The sequence below is a fragment of the Westerdykella ornata genome (assembly GCF_010094085.1).
Source record: "Westerdykella ornata strain CBS 379.55 unplaced genomic scaffold EI97scaffold_63, whole genome shotgun sequence".
NCBI classification, from domain to species: Eukaryota; Fungi; Ascomycota; class Dothideomycetes; order Pleosporales; family Sporormiaceae; genus Westerdykella; species Westerdykella ornata.
Window position 1 is genome coordinate 18,648 of NW_022986913.1, and position 18,404 is coordinate 37,051.

General features: G+C 53.8%; 7 protein-coding genes across 7 annotated transcripts; 5 read left to right on the plus strand and 2 right to left on the minus strand.

The window, feature by feature from the left end:
* The first annotated feature begins 947 nt into the window (after positions 1-947).
* EI97DRAFT_428394 (uncharacterized protein) lies at positions 948-2,920 on the plus strand. The gene is made up of 2 exons (XM_033797244.1): positions 948-1,531; positions 1,587-2,920. Exons 1-2 carry the CDS (start codon positions 1,310-1,312, stop codon positions 2,595-2,597), a joined length of 1,233 nt encoding a protein of 410 aa, XP_033648905.1. The 5' UTR covers positions 948-1,309; the 3' UTR covers positions 2,598-2,920.
* A 290-nt stretch (positions 2,921-3,210) lies between these two features.
* On the plus strand, positions 3,211-6,363 carry EI97DRAFT_437927 (Adaptor protein complex beta subunit). The gene is made up of 8 exons (XM_033799439.1): positions 3,211-3,529; positions 3,579-3,599; positions 3,654-3,785; positions 3,836-4,473; positions 4,520-5,088; positions 5,142-5,318; positions 5,367-5,545; positions 5,594-6,363. The coding sequence occupies exons 3-8, from the start codon at positions 3,679-3,681 to the stop codon at positions 6,030-6,032; spliced, it is 2,109 nt and encodes a 702-aa protein (XP_033648906.1). The 5' UTR covers positions 3,211-3,529; positions 3,579-3,599; positions 3,654-3,678; the 3' UTR covers positions 6,033-6,363.
* A 155-nt stretch (positions 6,364-6,518) lies between these two features.
* Positions 6,519-9,037, plus strand: EI97DRAFT_388053 (VID27-domain-containing protein; the record flags this gene model as incomplete). Its single annotated transcript, XM_033796161.1, has 2 exons — positions 6,519-8,162; positions 8,219-9,037. 2 exons carry the CDS (start codon positions 6,519-6,521, stop codon positions 9,035-9,037), a joined length of 2,463 nt encoding a protein of 820 aa, XP_033648907.1.
* A 1,094-nt stretch (positions 9,038-10,131) lies between these two features.
* EI97DRAFT_285503 (uncharacterized protein) lies at positions 10,132-10,564 on the minus strand. The gene has a single exon (XM_033794400.1). It carries the CDS (start codon positions 10,487-10,489, stop codon positions 10,259-10,261), a length of 231 nt encoding a protein of 76 aa, XP_033648908.1. The 5' UTR covers positions 10,490-10,564; the 3' UTR covers positions 10,132-10,258.
* Positions 10,565-11,256: 692 nt separating this feature from the next.
* On the plus strand, positions 11,257-13,504 carry EI97DRAFT_388054 (amino acid permease-like protein; the record flags this gene model as incomplete). Its single annotated transcript, XM_033796162.1, has 9 exons — positions 11,257-11,430; positions 11,487-11,661; positions 11,717-11,942; positions 12,003-12,118; positions 12,169-12,298; positions 12,359-12,406; positions 12,460-12,774; positions 12,955-13,356; positions 13,417-13,504. 9 exons carry the CDS (start codon positions 11,257-11,259, stop codon positions 13,502-13,504), a joined length of 1,674 nt encoding a protein of 557 aa, XP_033648909.1.
* A 1,276-nt stretch (positions 13,505-14,780) lies between these two features.
* On the plus strand, positions 14,781-17,387 carry EI97DRAFT_285788 (uncharacterized protein). Its single transcript, XM_033794401.1, has 4 exons — positions 14,781-16,198; positions 16,278-16,418; positions 16,472-17,060; positions 17,112-17,387. Exons 1-4 carry the CDS (start codon positions 15,050-15,052, stop codon positions 17,300-17,302), a joined length of 2,070 nt encoding a protein of 689 aa, XP_033648910.1. The 5' UTR covers positions 14,781-15,049; the 3' UTR covers positions 17,303-17,387.
* A 503-nt stretch (positions 17,388-17,890) lies between these two features.
* Positions 17,891-18,404, minus strand: EI97DRAFT_285804 (uncharacterized protein). Its single transcript, XM_033794402.1, has one exon. The coding sequence runs from the start codon at positions 18,370-18,372 to the stop codon at positions 17,974-17,976; it is 399 nt and encodes a 132-aa protein (XP_033648911.1). The 5' UTR covers positions 18,373-18,404; the 3' UTR covers positions 17,891-17,973.

The window sequence follows — 18,404 nt, forward strand, 5'->3', positions numbered from 1 at the left end:
GCGGACGGCCAAACACTCCGCCGCCGGAACGCCAGTTCAGAGAGTCGAGGACGGCGACATCGAGACAGTATGTATTCATCGTACTCATGCGCACAAGTTTATTGATTTGGAGATTGGGTGCCGCATACAGACTCCGAGTTCCAATGCCCCGAAAAAACGGACGGCAGATGCAAATGCAGGTGCTGGATGGGATTCTTAGATCGCGATCTCTTGGAATCTTGGAAATTGCCCCTTAGTCATGTGACGTACGGCGGACTATTAGCAGGTGTAGTGCCAAAATTCAATTGCCCAACGAACCTGCAAAACCTCCGTACACGCAGCATAGTTTCTAGCCTACTTACGCAGTATATATACGCAGTGCATGTACGCAGTGTATATACGCAGCAAGTATGCAGTGTAAGTACGTAGAGCAAGTACGCAGTGTATATACGCAACAAGTACGCTGTATCTCTATATATATATATAACCTATCTACCTACGCCTGCCTACCTACACTACCTGCCTGCCTATACTACCTGCCTGTCTGTCTACCTTTCTATCTGCCTGTCTGCCCGTACCTCTCTGCCTGCATCTGTCTGCCTATACCTGTCTGCCTGCACCTGTCTGCCTGCACCTGTTTCTCTGCACCTGTCTTCCTATATTTGCCTACCTATACTACTTCTGCCTATGCTTACTTACTTATATACTTGCTATTTTATATATCTACTATATATAATTAGGCTAGAAACTATGCTGTGTGTACATAGGTTTGTAGGTTCTCCGCGCGATTGAATTTTGGCACTATACCTGCTAATAGTCCGCTGTAGTGACGCCAAGCGCTCCGCGGAGGGCTCGACTCGGCACATCTTTTGCCCGGTGCTATTCCGCCCCAGACCTGGATACTGATAGAAGAGTGCCATCTATTCTTCGCTATCTATGGGCTTCACTGTATAGACGCTTCCCGCACTCATCGCTGCTGGATGCGCTGCTCAGAAAGTGGAGAAACTGTCTGAAAATCGAGTCAATTTGAAGGCAGCGACTGGCATCGATATATCTCCCATGATGTGAACCGTGAAATAATTCCAAAAGCTTCAATTGTAGATAGACGCCATCCTTCTGCATGTTCACCATCTCTGGTAAGCCAAGCCAGCATTCCGCAAAGTGTCTCTCTCCTGCTGTCCAAGCAAAGTCGACAGCAAGCTTCAAAGTTACGCCATCCGTAGATCGCAGGCGCCCAATTGAGAATTGGTCCGTTCACCTGGACACTCTCCACGTCCAACACGCGTCCTCTCGCACAGATTATTCCTACTAGGCCTGCATCCCCCGCACAATGTCCGATTCCGACGACTCTCCCAATGTCCCTCCCGATAGCATCATCTCACGCACCCTCCGCGACGTTGTCATTGGACTCCATAAATCTGGAAACCATGAAGACCTCACCGTTAAACGCGTCCGGGCGCGTGCCGAGGAACAGCTTGGCTTGCCCTCCGGGTTCCTGAAAAGCGATCAGAATTGGAAGCAGAAGAGCAGTGACTTGATCCACGAGGCCGTGGTAAGCTCCTTCATTCACTATTCTTCCAATTCATCACTGATTCTTCATCATACAGGATAAGTACTGCGGAGATGAACCTGCGTCCCCAGAATCCTCCCCCGCGAAACCCGCTCGCACCAAAGCGCGACCTACGAAAACAGAGGACGTCGAGGCTGGACGTCCCCAGAAGCGAAAGGCCGCTGCGCCTACAAAGAAACCCAAAAAGCGAGCTAAGGTCGTGGAGTCGTCCGACGAGCTCTCGGATGCGGCTGGCACGAGCCCACCTCCCAAAGAGGAGACCGTTTCCGAAGCGGAAAGCGAGAGCCCCAAGGCGAAGAAGGTTGTACGACGTCCAAGGAAGGTCGTCAATGAGGAGGAGCCTGAGGGGGCAAATCAAGAGGAAGCTCGATCCGCAACGCCAGTGAACAGAACGAAAGACGGGGGAATGCAGGACAGGAAAGCCAATGACTCCGACAGTGACTTGTCAAGCCTCATAGATGAATCGCCGGTCAAGAGGAAACGACAGAAGAAGTCCCCTTCAGAGAAACGTACCAAGGCAGCAAAACCCAAGGCGCCAGGAGCTAGGTCCAAGTCCAAAGCTGCCGAAGAGGAGGATCCTGATCAGGCAGAGATCAAGAGATTGCAAGGCTGGCTGCTCAAGTGCGGTATTAGAAAAGTCTGGGGCAAGGAGCTTGCAAAGTACGCCACGCCTAGAGAGAAGATCAAACATTTGAAAGACATGCTCAAAGACGCCGGCATGGAGGGCAAATACTCCGTTGAAAAGGCCGCTAGGATCAAGGAACAACGGGAGCTGGCGAAGGACTTGGAGGCTATACAGGAGGTGGCGCAACGCTGGGGCAATACTGAAGAGGGTGGGCGGCCTAGGCGTAGGGCGGCAGCTGCTGCATCCAAAATCACCTTGCAGGATTTCAATGATGATGATGAGGAGGACTCTGCGAATGAGAAGGAATCGGGGGATGAGAACGACGACGATGGTACGAGTGACGCACATGTCTCCGGAGACGACAGCGCGAATGACCAGTCTGACGAACCCAGCGGGGCCGAAGATGGGGACGATTCAGAGTGATGGATTCCGAATGATGGATTCCATAATACCTCTCTTCCGCCCACCCATGCCCTGTCCTCCGGTTCTGGGACTCTTGTACTGCCAACTACGCGTTACAGGAACGCGCTACTTTCTTCAACACATGTAGATTAATCCCCATGATATCCCGATAATTTCTGGAAATCATGCGTGTCGTTTCATCCAATGCCTTCACCAAGGAACCCTACAAGTCAACAAGTCTTGGCGCTGGAGACCTCGATATTCCCTATTCAATGTCCACTCCTTCCGGAGGACATGCGCTGAGCGACCAGACTAAACACCGCGACAGAAGACATGAAGAGCACAAGGTTGTAGAACTGTCACATTGAATCAGCAGGTGCTGTGAAGGTTCCCACTCAAGATACAACCCACCGCGTTTCTTGAATAGGCGCTCTCTTCCGCCTCAGAGCGGGCTTCAACGAACAGACGCCGCAGGTTGGGGAGATTGGAGGACTACTCATTATTTAGCTCAATTGATTTTACATTAATTGTGCACTATTCTCACCATCTTTCATGGTTTTCCTGTTGTGATATGATCCACTTGTGGCACTGGTGATGGTGGAGGTACAAATGAGATGAGCTCGGACGTGGTTCGCCAAACCCCAAACTCCAGACCTCCTCCACCACACAACCGCTTGTGCACTCACCAGCCCTCGAGCGCAACGGCTCGGAGTACATTACCACACTTCAATTTCTTACGAATCACTGCGAAGCCGCACTATCGTCCTGAACCGCGATTGTGCGACGCCCCCATACCCCGCCACCTGTCCACCACCCTGAACCCTTGACGTGCATGAAGACCTAGGTTGCGGTCCTCTCTAATTTCGAAGCGTGGAGATGGCGGTCAGTAGGATAAGAGGCGCCTTCGCGGTGCCGAGGAAGGGAGAGACGTTTGAACTCAGAGCGGGCCTGGTGTAGGAGTGTCCGCCGGAGATCATAGGTTCATATGCTGACTGGTGGCAGGTCGCAATATGCATATGAGCGGTTAGCAGGCGCAATCACGTACCGGTTAAGATATTGATACTGAACCCTATACAGGAAGGAGGCCATTCAAAAGACTATTATGGCCATGACTCTAGGCAAGGACGTTTCCGCCCTTTTCCCCGACGTTCTGAAGAACATTGCAACGGCAGACCTCGACCAGAAGAAGCTTGTGTATCTCTATCTTATGTCAGTATTTCTCGAATTCGCAGATAAAGTGTAGTGCTTATTACATATAGGAACTACGCGAAGTCGCATCCCGACCTTTGTATATTGGCCGTGAACACCTTCGTTCAAGACTCCGAAGACCCCAATCCCCTCATACGAGCGCTCGCAATACGGACAATGGGATGCATCCGGGTGGACAAGATGGTCGACTACATGGAAGAGCCCTTGAGGAAGACGCTCAAAGATGAATCACCCTACGTCCGGAAAACAGCAGCTTTGTGCGTAGCAAAGCTTTTTGATCTGAACCCGCAGATGTGCCTGGAGAATGGCTTCCTGGAACAGCTACAAGACATGATTGGTGACCCTAATCCCATGGTCGTCGCGAACTCGGTTACTGCATTGGTCGAGATCAACGAGACGGCGCCGGAGACCCAGGCTTTCAAAATTACACCCGCTACGCTGAAGAAGCTGCTCATGGCGTTGAATGAATGCACGGAATGGGGCCGCGTCACCATTCTGACGACTTTGGCCGACTACAAAGCCGCCGACGTGAAAGAGTCAGAACATATTTGCGAGCGTGTGGCACCGCAGTTCCAGCATGTCAACCCTAGCGTGGTCCTGGCAGCCGTTAAGGTTGTCTTCCTTCACATGAAGTACATTTCGCCTGAGCTAGCAAAGTCCTATTTGAAGAAAATGGCTCCTCCGCTAGGTGAGCTCTCGTCTTCACATTGCCGACAAAGCCTAATTACTCTCAGTTACCCTGGTCTCGTCGGCACCTGAAGTCCAATATGTCGCATTACGAAATATCGATCTTCTTCTGCAGAAGCAGCCCGATATTCTCAGCAAGGAGATGCGCGTCTTCTTCTGCAAATACAACGACCCACCCTATCTCAAACTCGAGAAACTGGAAATCATGGTGCGGATTGCAAATGACAAGAACGTGGACCAGCTGCTAGCGGAGCTGAAAGAGTACGCCATGGAAGTGGATATGGATTTCGTTCGCCGAGCAGTCAAAGCGATCGGGCAGGTCGCTATCAAAATCGAAAGTGCCAGTGAGAAGTGTGTCAACACTCTCCTGGATCTCATAAACACCAAGGTCAATTACGTCGTTCAGGAAGCTATCGTGGTCATCAAGGACATTTTCCGCAGGTATCCGGGCTATGAAGGGATCATACCGACGCTCTGCCAGTGCATTGACGATCTGGATGAGCCGAATGCGAGAGGTTCGCTCATTTGGATTGTGGGCGAGTACGCTGAAAAGATCAGCAATGCCGCAGAGATATTGGCCGGTTTCGTGGACGGCTTCGCCGAAGAGTTTACACAGGTGCGTCGGTGACCATTTGCGGTACCATCTATTTAGACTGACTGCGAATCTAGACTCAACTGCAAATTCTTACCGCGGTCGTAAAACTCTTTCTGAAGAAGCCGGATCAGTCACAGGCGCTTGTGCAGAAGATACTGCAAGCTGCAACCGCCGAAAACGATAATCCAGATATCCGCGACCGAGCCTACGTGTACTGGCGGTTACTTTCAAGTGATCCCCAAGTAGCAAAGGTGAGAGCATAAACCCGATCGGTGAATCGGTGCTGACCAACTTCAAAGAGCGTCATACTGGCCGACAAGCCGCCCATCACTTCCACGATCCAGTCCTTACCCCCCGCCCTACTCGACCAATTGCTTACCGAACTGTCAACTCTCGCCTCTGTGTATCACAAGCCTCCGGAGGCATTCCTTGGCCAAGGCAGGTTCGGTGCGGAAGCAATGCAGAAGGCTGCTATCGAGTACGCACACCCTACCATCTGTGAGTAAGTCTGCTGACGGTTTTATAGGGAGCAACAGCAGAACGCAAGGGAGAATCCGATCGCCGCAGCGGCAGCAGCAGCAGTCGTCAGTGGCCAGGTACCGCCGCAGTCAAACATCGAAAATCTTCTGGACATCGACTTCGACGGATCAGCACCTGCCTCGCTGCAGAAACAACCGCAGTCTGGAGAGTCTGGTCTGGAGGGACTTGCGGGGACACCTCAGCGTGCCGCGTCCCCATCGTCCCATGTCGCACCAGTGTCTACAATGGATGACCTGCTTGGCCTAGGAGGCTTTGGCGACACTGGCGCTGCTGGCAGCTCAGCAGCTACCATGTCGAATGACGATATCATGAATGGATTTGCGGGACTGAATCTTGGGGGAACTAGCCAGCCTCCACCTGCAAGCCAGCAGCTGGGTCATCAGCCGGCACAGAAGAGTAACCAGGAGCTTCTAGATCTTTTCTAGGGCAGGAACGCTGGCCCGGAAAGGGGAGAATTGGGAGCGTTGACGTGGTATCCTGTCCAAAGCATTGACTGGCGCAAGCGGAGTGTTACCAATGAGGCCTATGTTAAGAGCGAACATGTCTGATAATCGCCTTTGCTTCAAGACCTTTGCTTCAAGAGCACGCTTTCTTTGCACGTTTGTGAAACATACGCCACAACGACGCCACAAGTGTGGACCGCTGAGAGTGTTCTTGTCTTTCAAATGCTTGCTGTCTTTTGCCGCACGGGCCTCACTGTGGCGCAGAGCTGGGGGCACCGAAACAGGGGCGCCTACTTACATAACGTCTGGACCTCAATGATGCAACTGCACATTTCTCTCACTCCCTGCTACCCTAGGTAGTTCTCCCCTTCACCTGGGCGGTCTCTTCTCTCGTAGCTAGCCGCTACAGATTGCAGAGGCCTTGTACCCACCCTCATTCGCAGAGTCACCACTCATCACAACATGTTTATGCTCCGCAGCCGTTTGTTTGCCCCGCCCCCGCTATCAACAACGCCGCTAACGTGTCGAACAGTCAGCAAGATCGTCTTTGGTGACACCTCCAAAGAAGCACTCGTTGAGATCCCCCAAGGCCAACTTTACCTCGTCCGTCCGCTCTCGGTTAAAGGCTACTCGGAGCTCATCTTCAAAGACGCCGCCGCCACGATCCGCCGGACAGGTCAGGAGTTCCAGTACCAGCTTGTGGTTCAGAGGGCATACGAGGAAGGCGAGGAGGAACTTGTCGCTGAAGAGACCGGTGAAGACAGCGTCGGAGACCTCCTAGCAGGTGGTGAGAAGGACCAGAAGACATTCCTGCTCGACGAGGAGCTGCAGTTCCGTACCGACGTTCGTCAAACGGGCGAGAAGATCTTCGCGTGGCGTGACCTCAGCGGAGAGGAAGGCGATCTCTGGGAGTTTGTCTGTGACGCTTCGGTCAAACCGGAGACTGCCGCTCTTTTTGAGCGGGTTGCCCTTCAGTGCCAGTACGAAAGGAAATACCGAAGGAGCCACACCAACGCCAGAGAGGAAGAGCTAGAGGCTTTGGCATACTCCGAGGAACCTATCCCACCCGCGAGCCCGGTCGCTAATCCAGTTACAAGAGGCCCGGCTGTAGCTGCCCCACCCGACGCAACTGAACTGTTTCCCAACACCACGAAAGCAAATATGGCGAAGAAGGTTGCAGGCAAAGCGCAGGCACCCAAGGCAGAAGAGCCGACAAAGGCGCCGCCATCTGCGGCTCAACCTCAAGCCCTGGGCGTACTGGCCGACAAGACGGCCGAGCTACACCTCTTTGACTTCCCCACCGGTACCTTCATCTTGCAAGAGGCCAAGGTCCAGGCTACCGTGACTGAGATTGGCCACTGGGAGTACTGGCTGCACATCGCAGGCGAAGGGCGGGAATGGTTGGGCCAGCCTATCGTGGAAGACATTAATCCAGTGTTCAACTATGAATACAAGTCCTTCATCTTCAACCACTACCTTGATGATGGATCGGCGTACTCTTGGCTTCTCCGCTTCCAAAACGAAGAAGACATAGAGGACTTTCAGCAGGGCGTGATGCAGGCCCTGTGGGAGCATTTGAACCAAATGAAGTGGGGGAAGGCTAAGGACACGGACAGAGATTATGTCATGGAAGCCTTCCAAGACCTCACCATGGAGGATGCCCCAGAGGAGGAGGAAGAAGAGGATGAGGATGAGGATGAGGAGGAAGAAGATTTCGAGGATGCCGATGAGGGCCATAGAAGCGAACATTACGACGAGGATGAATCTGAAGACGATACGGAAACGCAAGACAAGGACGGAGTCAACTCCCAGCTGGCTGTGGGTTACAAACATGACAGATCCTTCGTTGTCCGAGGCAACAAGATTGGAGTGTTCAAGCACACCGCGGATAATCAACTTCAGTTCGCGACCACCATTCGGGATGTCAAGACGCCAAAGGGCAAAGCCTTTAATCCCAGCAAGGTCATGCTGCACGCTGAGGACGCGAATATGATCATGCAGAACCTGGACACACCGAACAATCTCTACCGTATGGATTTGGAGACTGGTAAGGTGGTTGATGAATGGAAGGTTCATGACGACATACCGGTCAAGATCTTTGCGCCGGAAAATGTAAGCTATTGGATTCGTTGGATCTTATTAGCAGACTAATGCTGACCCTGTGACAGAAATTCGCTCAAATGACAGGGGAACAGACGTTCCTGGGACTCTCCGGCAATGCTCTCTACCGCGTAGATCCTCGCTTGCCGGGAAACAAACTCGTTGATGACCAGCTCAAGCAATATGTAACGAAGAATGCCTTCTCAGCAGCGGCTACGACGCAAAAGGGACATATCGCCGTCGCCTCCGAAAAAGGAGACATTCGCCTGTTTGACCGCCTCGGTATCAACGCGAAGACCCTCATCCCTGCTCTTGGAGATCCTATCATTGGCATGGACGTGTCAGCCGACGGTAGATGGGTTTTGGCGACAACGCGCACGTATCTGCTTCTCATTGATGCTTTGCAAAAGGGAGGAAAGAATGATGGAAAACTTGGGTTCGAGAAACCGTTTGCGAAGGATGACAAACCTCAACCCCGACGTCTCGCACTGGCGCCCAGCCACGTGGCTCAGTTCCAGCACGAGACAAAGGCACCGATATCGTTTACTCCTGCCCGCTTCAACATTGGACTCGACGACAAGGAGACAACCATCATCACTGCGACAGGGCCCTTCATTGTCACCTGGAGCTTGAAGAAGGTGCTTGCGAATCGGAAGGATCCGTACAGCATCAAACGCTACGCCGAGGAGGTTAAGGCAGATAACTTCAAGTTTGGTTCGGACAAGAACCTTATCGTGGCCCTGCCCAACGAGGTGGATATGGTAGCCAAGCGGTCGTTGGCCAGGCCGACGCGTGAAAGCATTGCGACCCCGACGAGGGTCGGACCCGGGCGGCGGACGAGGGGTAGTTATCTTGGCCGGGACGATATTGTCAACAGCCCTTACTAAGGACCTCTCTCATGTTTTGGTTGGCTACGGTCGCTCTTTGGTTCTATACAGAGAGAGGAGCGCGCGCGGCGACGTGCGAAGGTCGGGACAGGTTTGCGGCATGTATTTTCCACGTGATTCCCCCCATGGATAGGTAATGTTTCCAATATGATGATATGCCCAGCGCTATCTCACTCGCATAATGCTTTCAGTTCTGTTCGCACCTTACTCCCTGGTATCGAGGTGGCAGAGCGAACTTTCAAAGGTGATTCGCCAGCCGTGTGGGTAAGGCTGATCGGCAACGGGACGGACAGACGGCTGCCAGATGAGCCAGGCGAGCCGGCCACGTTGCGGAAGGTTGCGAGAAGACTTCCAGGAAAAAAAAGGATGTTTCAGTTCAGGGGTGTGTGGTTGGGACCAGTCCGGAATCGCGTGGGGTGCGCGTGGGCGGTGAATGATGAATCACTGCCAAGGCCTCGGTAGTGTGAGAGTTGGAGAGCAAGACTTTCCATGGCTTGTTTGTTTTGTTCTTATTAGAAATGTATGATGGCGGGAAAACGGTGTTTCGCGACGGCAATGTATCCCGTTTGCTTGGAGATATCTACAACGTGGGACGTCGGGGTCATCGCGACTCGCGAGGGAGACGGTGGATGAAAGCGATTCATTCCCCCCAGTCTCAATGGCACAATAATGGTCCTGGCATGGGTCAACGAGTCCTGATCCTGCGAATCTGGTTGTTGCCGACGGCCACGGTGGTGATGATGCCAACAGCAACATCCGATCATTGCCTTGGTATGGCGGCCGTCGCGCCATGGAGCACTTGGCTCCATTCACCGCATTCACCGCATCGCAATCCGCCAGAAGCAACGCCTCGCGAGGGAAGCGTGACCACGGGTTCCTTTTTCTCACCGTGTTCCTGGGACTCTGACCATGCGCCGTGTCGCTTGCGGTTGTTCCTCAGTCGTCGTCTTGCTGTACTCGGTACATAACGAGTACAGATTGCATGCATGCACCTCCCTCCGTGGAAGAAGCGTGGAAGAATAAGGCCCTGCGATAAGCTTGCCGTCCTCGCGTCTGGCGTCCTGGCAATCCAGTAACCAACCTCTTCAGCACGTCTAGGGAGTGGGAGTTACCAGCTCATCAACGCCCGGCGGTCCAGCATGACCTCGGGCATGTCTCCCCCGCGAGATTGCAAAGGACCTTGAGGGAATGGCACACCGCCTCCAGCCGCTCAGAGATACCCTAGAGTAGAGGCAACTGAAGCCCACTGCCCAGCCCCTGCATCCCTCTTCCCCACGTTAATAACCCGCTCGGTGGACCGCCTGCGTCATATCGCTGAGCAAGAGCGACGACTGGCATCGTCAGAGGAGGATGTTGGGAGAAGCAGCCGTTTTGAGTATTCTCCGTCTGGGATCTGCCATGTGTTACGGCAACCAACAATGGATCAGTGCGCAGCCATCTCAGACGCGCCATCTCTCGCACAGAGCCGTCCCGAGATTGTGGGACGCCGGACGGCTTTTTGGGTTTTATTGTAGGGTTGTATGATGCTATTTTTCTCCCATTCATGTATGGGTCAACGTGCCATAAGCCGGCTGCCGTTAGCGTTCCCCTGTGCAGTGTCACCTCCATCTGGTTGGCATCCACCTTCGCCATTATTTCACCATCCGTCTCTTCGCGTACATGTGACATAACAAAGTACCAGGCCCAGCCTGCACCACACCCTTCCTCGCCTTCTCCATTCATTCGCGCGGCACGGTCGACTCGTCGAGAGTCAGGACTGCAGTCCTACTACTGCAGCTCCTACCAGCCTTGCTGCCCCTGCCCGGCTCCACATCTGGGACTACGGAGAAAGGTAAGTTGGGGCGTCGTTTAGCAATACTACTGGTCTACTACTTGCTTCCTTCGGCCTACCTCTCTTGCTCTGCCAGCGCAGGGTGCCAATAGTGAGCCAAATATGATGATAAAACCCAACCATCTTTCCCACACTGGTCACGAATTGGCCGCTCTCACGCTGTCCATCCCCCCTTCTCCCTGCTCACAAGCGTCCTTTGACCATCTCAACTACCGTTGGCCGGCACCATTGTTCCAGAAGTGTCAATCTCCACCCCGTCAATTCTTTTCCCGCTACGGCACACCGCCGTCAGCCCATTGACCATTCCCTTGTTTTGTTTGCTCTTTATATTATCCGTCATTCGTCTCCATTCCTGCCTGCCTCAATGTTGTGTGGTTAACAAGACATGATGGACCCCAGGCCAGACTCCAAGTCGGATCCCACTGCCTTGAGTAAACCGCAAGCTGGCGTAACTTCGACATCAAAGGCAGCCGAAGCTGCTCAGCGTCCTCGGAGGCAGGACATCATGGCGACGATTCAGGATGACGATGATCGCCTATTAGTGCGCATTGGTTATACACCAGTAAGTTGGGAGAGATACACCCTCCTTGATGACCACGGCTAACAGACCCATCACAGGTACTGAGCCGTCACTTCTCCAGATGGTCCACCGTCTCGTACGCCATCTCCATCCTCGGCGTCCTAGGCTCCGTCCCCGCAACCATCGGCGCACCATTGGCATCAGGTGGCCCTGCCACGGCTGTCTGGGCGTGGTTCATAGGCAGTTTCATGGCATACTGCATAGCGAGTTCCGGTGAGCACCATCAGCCCTCCCCCTCACTTTATGCAACCCCTACTAAGCCGTGCAGTCGCCGAGCTGGTATCGGCATATCCAACGGCCGGCGGAATGTACTATGTCACGAAGCACGTCGTTCCGCCCGAACATGTCGCAGCGTGGGCGTGGATCATCGGGTGGTGCAATTTCCTGGGCCAGGCTGCGGGAGTGGCGAGCCTGGCGTATACAATTTCTCAGATGGTGTTGGCGACGGCGGTGATGCACTCGAGCTTGGCTGATGGTGAGCCTACGTTTACACCGTGAGTTACACAGAGCCGAGGGACTGGTTCTGGAAACAGTCGAGCTCACTGTACGACTAGGACTGCCTTGCAGACCGTTCTTCTGGCCATCCTGGTGCTGTGTGTGTTTGGATGCGTGTGCTCGTTTCCAACCAATTGGCTGCATAAGATTGTCCTGTGGTTTGCGCCTATCAACAGTGAGTCCTTGGGACCGGTGAGATGGACTTCAGCCCTAACGATCTTGCAGTTACTGCGTCGGTCTGCATCTGCATTGCGCTCCTGGTGCTCACGCCCAATAAGCAGAGTGCGAAATGGGTGTTTACAGAAGTCATGGATGGCTCTGGATGGGGCAGCAGGGGGTTCTCTTTTCTCCTTGGGTGCGTCTGCGGAACCTACCTACAGCTTTTGACCAGATGACACTGATGATTGGTATCCAGTTTCCTCTCCGTAGCCTGGACCATGACCGACTACGACGGCACCACCCAGTAAGCGACCCAGTATCTATCTATCCCCCTCCCATTTCTCACCCCCCTCTTAGTATGTCCGAAGAAACCCACGATGCCGCGATCCGCGGTCCCGTCGCCATCCGCCTCGCGATCCTCGTCTCGGGCGTCGTCGGCTGGATGCTCACCGTCACCTTCTGCTTCTGCATGAGCGACTACGACGCCATCATGGCCTCCCCTACTGGTATGCCCGTGGCGCAGATCTTCTTCAATGCGGGCGGTAGGACCGGAGGAACGGCCATGTGGTTCTTTGTTATTCTTGTGCAGGTGTTTACGGGGTGTAGTGCTATGTTGGCGAATGCGAGGATGGCGTGGGCGTTTAGTAGGGATGGGGCGTTGCCGTTTTCGGGGTATGTATCGTTTTTCTTACGTTCCTTTGCCTCGACCCTTATCTCCTTTGCTGGAGGATGCATATGCTCCCTTTTTCGTGTTCACCACAGGACGGAAGGGGATGGGATGATCTGCTACCACTGGCGTCCTATAATCCCACAACTGTGCAGAAATCACTGACGACCAACGTCCATCGACAGCTTCTGGGCGCGCGTCAACCCCCTCACCAACACGCCCGTCAACGCCGTCTGGCTCGTCGTTCTCTTCTGCTCGTGCCTCGACCTCATCGGCATCGGCAGCACCCTCACCATCGTCGCCATCTTCAACATCACCGCCCCGGCCCTCGACCTCTCGTACATCGCCGTCATCGTCGCCCACCGCTGGTACGAGGGGCGCGTCAAGTTCATCCCGGGGCCCTACACCATGGGCCGGTGGAGCAAGCCCGTCAACGCCGTGGCCGTCACGTGGGTCGTGTTCATCAGCGTGGTGCTGTTCTTCCCGACGGTGCGGCCAGTGCGGCCCGAGAATATGAATTATGCCGTGTGCGTGGCGGGGTTTATCGGGTTGTTTAGTATGGTTTGGTGGTATGCGGGGGCGAGGAAGTGAGTCTGATAATGTTGCTGTTTTCTTTGGAGATGACGGTGAGGCTGACAGCTTGACAGGACGTATACTGGTCCTCGCACAAACGACATCATTGAGGAACTGCCGCCTGAGGACCCGGATGACATTCTCAGCGACTACGACGTTTGAAGGATCTCCAACCTTCTAATCTCGGAATCCGGCAGCGCCCTCCCTCAACGGCTACGACGTTTAAAGCATCCTCACTTTTTGATATCGGAATCCGGCAGCGCCTTCAATTTTGGATAGGTGACATAAGCTGGCGCTCAAGAGGTTTTTATAGGCGTCAAGGGGTAACCTGTTACGGGTGTTGAAATTCCATATACATAGAGACGGATGCTGGCGTATGGGGTTTCATGTTTCTCACTTCCGTTGCTTCTCACTTTTCCTTTGCCGCATCGTATTCCTTTTGGCTCATGCGTTTAGCATCATGGAAAAGAGATACCCATACCCAATTCAAGCAATGAACGAATAAAACTCTCCCAGAATCACCCAGTTCCGAACCTGGACGTTCTCATACCTACCTAGGTAGGTACCAAGCGATTTCACAGGCCACGTGTTCGCAGAGTTTGGGCTTCTATCGCATTCACCCCAGACCGGTTCTAGAAGCAGAAGCCGTATAAAAAGGGGATATCCTCGAAAGCGAAGAGAAAAAAAATAGAAGAAGAGAAATCAGAGCCAACCATCGGTCGATGCGATGTCTCCGTTCACTAATCACTAACTCACGTGATCTCACGCAGATGCGCTTTCCAGGTCCCCGGCCGTTGAACACGTGGTGCGATACGTCAGCAACGACCAGAACATCTCACGTAACCGTTTTCTGCAGTTGGCGGCAGCAACCTTTCCCGAAACCGCCTAAAGACCATGCCAATGGAGAGCTGAGCCGCTTACCCGCGCCCGTAATATTCCCTTAGCTTCCTCCCCCCGTTGCGCCGTGTAATCTCGGCTCGTTGTGGAAAACCTTGCGAAAAAAGTCAGGCATCCTTCTAACATTTACACCCCTTACTGCGCGAGTACCGCCATGAGTAGGTATCTTTGCTCCTCTGAACTTTCATCCACTGCTTCCAGCAATTAGTGGAGCATGCCGCCGGCCTATGGATTGTTACCTCATTGGGCCGCTAGACCTACGGTGCTCCTGAATCACATGCAAATCGGTGCATTCGAGCCCACACCCTCGGACTACTACCTCCTCTAGGCTCTACTTCGATCCAACCAAAGGCGACAATTCAACGGACCAGTACACCCACCGAGCCTACCGTGCTGTCGAATACGGAAGCGGCCCGCTCTTAGTGTCTAGTGCGTTACACTACGAGCCTATCTCTACCTATCTACTCTATCTACCCTGGCTCTACTATAGGGTGCGTGGAGTCTTCACGTGCGGCTGTTATGTTCAGATCGGGACGGCGCCGGCCCTACCACCACTACCCTGACGTCTTACCATACGGTCATCGGGGTCCAATCCCATCGCTCAATCAGGAAGTATTCGGGCCTTGGTGACGACTGGTGCTCCACAAGAGTTATCTGCTGTTTGTTTTCCAATTCTCCATCCCCGCACCTCCCCAACACATTCGTTCGGAGTCAGGTCAGCACCGGGTCCAAGGGCCACAGGCCCGCAGTGGAGGAGGGGACATTACCAGACTTACTTGATTGCTTGAATCGCGGCTCCACACCTGCACAATGGTGTACACGGGCAAGCCCAGCCGGGGGTGTGCCATGTGCAAAAGCCGGAGGATCAAGTGCGACGAGACGAAGCCCGTGTGCATGAGGTGTCAGAAGTCGAACCGGGTGTGCCCTGGGTTCCCGCCGGAGTTTGATCTGCTTCATAGGGATGAAGGCAAGGCGATGGTGGAGCGGGCGCAGAGGAAGAGGAAGGCATGTCAAGCCGCGAAGGCGAATGGAGAGAGTGTTGCTCTGCCTGAGGATGGTTCATCAAGCAGGGCTGGGACCGGGAACGTCTACCCAACTAATACAGCACAACCTGGTGCAGGCGAGGTAGGAATGCCACCTTTTTCTTCGGACTGGGAAGCCTTCAACAACACAGGTCTGCAGTATTCGCAGCTGTTGCAAGGGGCTCCACCCCTGTTGCAGACGGTTGACTTGGACACGGGGCACGTGCTTGAACAATACCGACAGCCGTTGAACCATATTGTTCCCCAGTACTCACATCCGACGAGTGGGGGACTTCATTCAGTGTACGGATTGTCAAGCACAGAGGCCTCTGGGATCTACACAGCTGCGACGGATCTGGCAGTGCAGCCATACTACGCCTCTCTCCCAACTGAACCGGTCTTTGGCCAGTACAACACTGTGGCGGAACATGAGAGTCAACACCTGCAACAAGAGACGCACGAGTGGGACGACCAGAGCCAAGAGCTGGAAGTGAAATCCTTCCCAGGACTCGGAAGTCAACGCTTCGGGGACGAGACACAACATCTGGACTTCACAGTCTTCCAGAGACTGATGTCGCGGCTCTCCGAGGGGATCGCGCCTTCCCTCACGTTACCGCCAGAATACGAGGCGGTGGTCTTCTTTATCAATGATTTCATCATGAAGACCCTACCGCTGCAACCCGAGGCGCAGCGAGGCTTCTTCCAGCTCCTGGTTCCCTTGTACACGAGAGCGAAGTCTGGGTCGGCCCTGCATATGGCCTTCAATGCCGTTGCGCTGGCTGTGTGCGGCAACTATCCCGACAAGCAGGATTTGTTGATAGCGGCAGCCCAGGAGTATGGGGCGGCGATGAGGAAGGTCAATGAGGCTATCAATGATAAAGAGCTGTGGAAGTCGGATGAGATAATCGTTTCTGTTCTTTTATTCTCGTTGTATGAGGTAGGTTCAGCCTGCGATTGATAGTCCATCCCCAGGCTCGTAAGCTCCAAACTACTAAACATATGCTGACTAGATGCAGACGATCATGTCTACCAACAAGACGATCGATGGATGGGCCCATCATGTCGATGGAGCTGTGACTCTGACGATACAGAGAGGTACCGAACAGCTTAAAGACCCCATGTCACAGATGGTATTCAAGGCTGTCCGAACAATGATGGTGGGTATACCCTCGCCATTAAGGCTGATGGAAACCTCCTTAACATTGAACAGATAACGAGCTGCGTGCAACGATCCAAGCCCATTACACCTTTCCCTGGCGAACTCGGCTGGAGAGTGACAGATGACAGTGGAGAAACAGCCGCCAACCGTCTCACCCTCCTGTCCACCGATCTACCCGACATCCGCGCCCAGGCAGAGGCGCTAACCGCCAAACCCTTCACCGACACGCTTCTACCAGAGGCAACGGCTCTGATCGACTTCGCGGAGACGATTGACGGCAACCTCCAGGAATGGTACGGCACACTCCCACCCGGCTGGCGCCATCGAATCATCAAAACGGTCCAAGCGATGCCCGAAGACGTCTCCGAAGCGGAGGAGTGGTTTGGCGAGATCCACGCCTACCAAGACGTGCCCGTGGCGAACCTCATCAACGACTACCGTATCTGCAGAATCTTCTGCCAGCGAGTCATCCTCGCCTGTCTTACATGGCAGAATCCGCATGGCGCTGGCGTTATGCCACAGTATGTCCGGGCCAAGTGGATTGTCCAGCAGATGGTGGATGAGATTAGCGCCTGTGTCCCGTTTCATATGAGCTGGGACTTGCAGCCCGTGGCGCAGGAGAAGCATCAGGAGAAGTATGGTGAGTGCAAAAATGAACGTCTGCGCTGAGATATCTTGCTGATTCAGCCAGCCGCGGAAGCTTTTGGCGGATACTCCATCATGTGGCCGTTGTACGTTGCCGCCAATGCGGAGACGGTCCCCGCACTGCAGAGAGACTGGCTCCTGGGTCGACTTGATGTCATCGGGACCAAGTACGGTCTGTCGACCAGTGCGCTGTTGGCGAAGGCCAGGGGCCAGAGCATAGGACCTATGTTTCCGTGAATCGCCGACCGAAAGGGATGTTCAGAAGGGGGGAGTTTAGAGGTGGTGTTTAGGGAGTTAGATGTGGTGTTAATTGCTAGTTATTGGTCTTGCAGCGGATTGGGACTCTCGTTTTGGGGTGGGACTTGTAACGTACAGGGTACGTTGATGGGAGTGTTCGGAGTCATTGAATGGGACTGGAGAAAAATGTGGGCTGGGTTCTTGGGTCTGGGGGGGGATGTAATCTATCGCTACCTGCTTGTAAAAGTATCTCTATAGATTCTAATGCATTATTCGTTTACTCGTGATGTCTATACAGCATTACATATGGCAATCCCGCTCCGCTAGAACACATGTCGCCCTTACTAAACCTCCCGGGAACCCAACCCACGCTCGCCAAGGCCCCCGTTCCTGCACCCCGGGGCCCTGTTGATCCCCTGGCCCGTTTCGCGTCCCCGTCCGCGTTCCACGGTTTCAGACTTGGAACCTTAAGGGTCCGCTGATCGCAATCATCTGGCCATGCCATGGCTCACCGCCCGTGATACATAACATACGGAGTTGCATACATAGATAGCTGGTGCCTGTGTCTTCTTCATTCGCTTTTTTGTTCTCTCATCCTCTTTACTTTTCTCTCCACTTCTTCTATTGTTTCCGAGTACGGAGTACGCAGCACGGAGATCACAGTCATTCAATCATTCGTTTCGAGCACCATCAGCGCGCGAACGGGAGCAGCAAAAAACCAGCGAGAGAAAGAGAGAGAGACAGAGAGAGAGAGAGAGAAATGGGCGTCGTGGGGGACTTGATTCCGCTCCTGATTCTGGCCGGGTTCGTTGGAGGGGGAGGGTGGTTGGGGTGGCAGGTAGGGTGTTCATTTTCTTTGAGTTTCTTACTATGTATGTCTGTGGTGTGTGGATTTGGAAAAAGGGGAAGGGGTATGGGTATAAGCCGTTTGCTATGCTATTGATGAGGAGCAGCCTTTTCCTCCTCCTTGTTCTCTTCCTCTCCCCCTTCTCCTCTCCTCTCCCCCTCTCTCCATCTCCTCTCCATCTCCTCTCCATCTCCTCTCCATCTCCTCTCCATCTCCTCTCCATCTCCTCTCCATCTCCTCTCCATCTCCTCTCCA

Bases quoted from the DNA above. Each gene is read 5' to 3' on its own strand.
- EI97DRAFT_428394 (XM_033797244.1), top strand. From the start codon at position 1,310: ATGTCCGATTCCGACGACTCTCCCAATGTCCCTCCCGATAGCATCATC. The intron at 1,532-1,586 runs GTAAGCTCCTTC...TTCATCATACAG, and splicing joins ACTTGATCCACGAGGCCGTG to GATAAGTACTGCGGAGATGA.
- EI97DRAFT_437927 (XM_033799439.1), top strand. From the start codon at position 3,679: ATGGCCATGACTCTAGGCAAGGACGTTTCCGCCCTTTTCCCCGACGTT. The intron at 5,089-5,141 runs GTGCGTCGGTGA...CTGCGAATCTAG, and splicing joins TCGCCGAAGAGTTTACACAG to ACTCAACTGCAAATTCTTAC. The intron at 5,546-5,593 runs GTACGCACACCC...ACGGTTTTATAG, and splicing joins ATGCAGAAGGCTGCTATCGA to GGAGCAACAGCAGAACGCAA.
- EI97DRAFT_285503 (XM_033794400.1), bottom strand. From the start codon at position 10,489: ATGGCGCGTCTGAGATGGCTGCGCACTGATCCATTGTTGGTTGCCGTA.
- EI97DRAFT_285788 (XM_033794401.1), top strand. From the start codon at position 15,050: ATGGTGTACACGGGCAAGCCCAGCCGGGGGTGTGCCATGTGCAAAAGC. The intron at 16,199-16,277 runs GTAGGTTCAGCC...GACTAGATGCAG, and splicing joins TTTTATTCTCGTTGTATGAG to ACGATCATGTCTACCAACAA. The intron at 16,419-16,471 runs GTGGGTATACCC...AACATTGAACAG, and splicing joins AGGCTGTCCGAACAATGATG to ATAACGAGCTGCGTGCAACG.
- EI97DRAFT_285804 (XM_033794402.1), bottom strand. From the start codon at position 18,372: ATGGAGAGGAGATGGAGAGGAGATGGAGAGGAGATGGAGAGGAGATGG.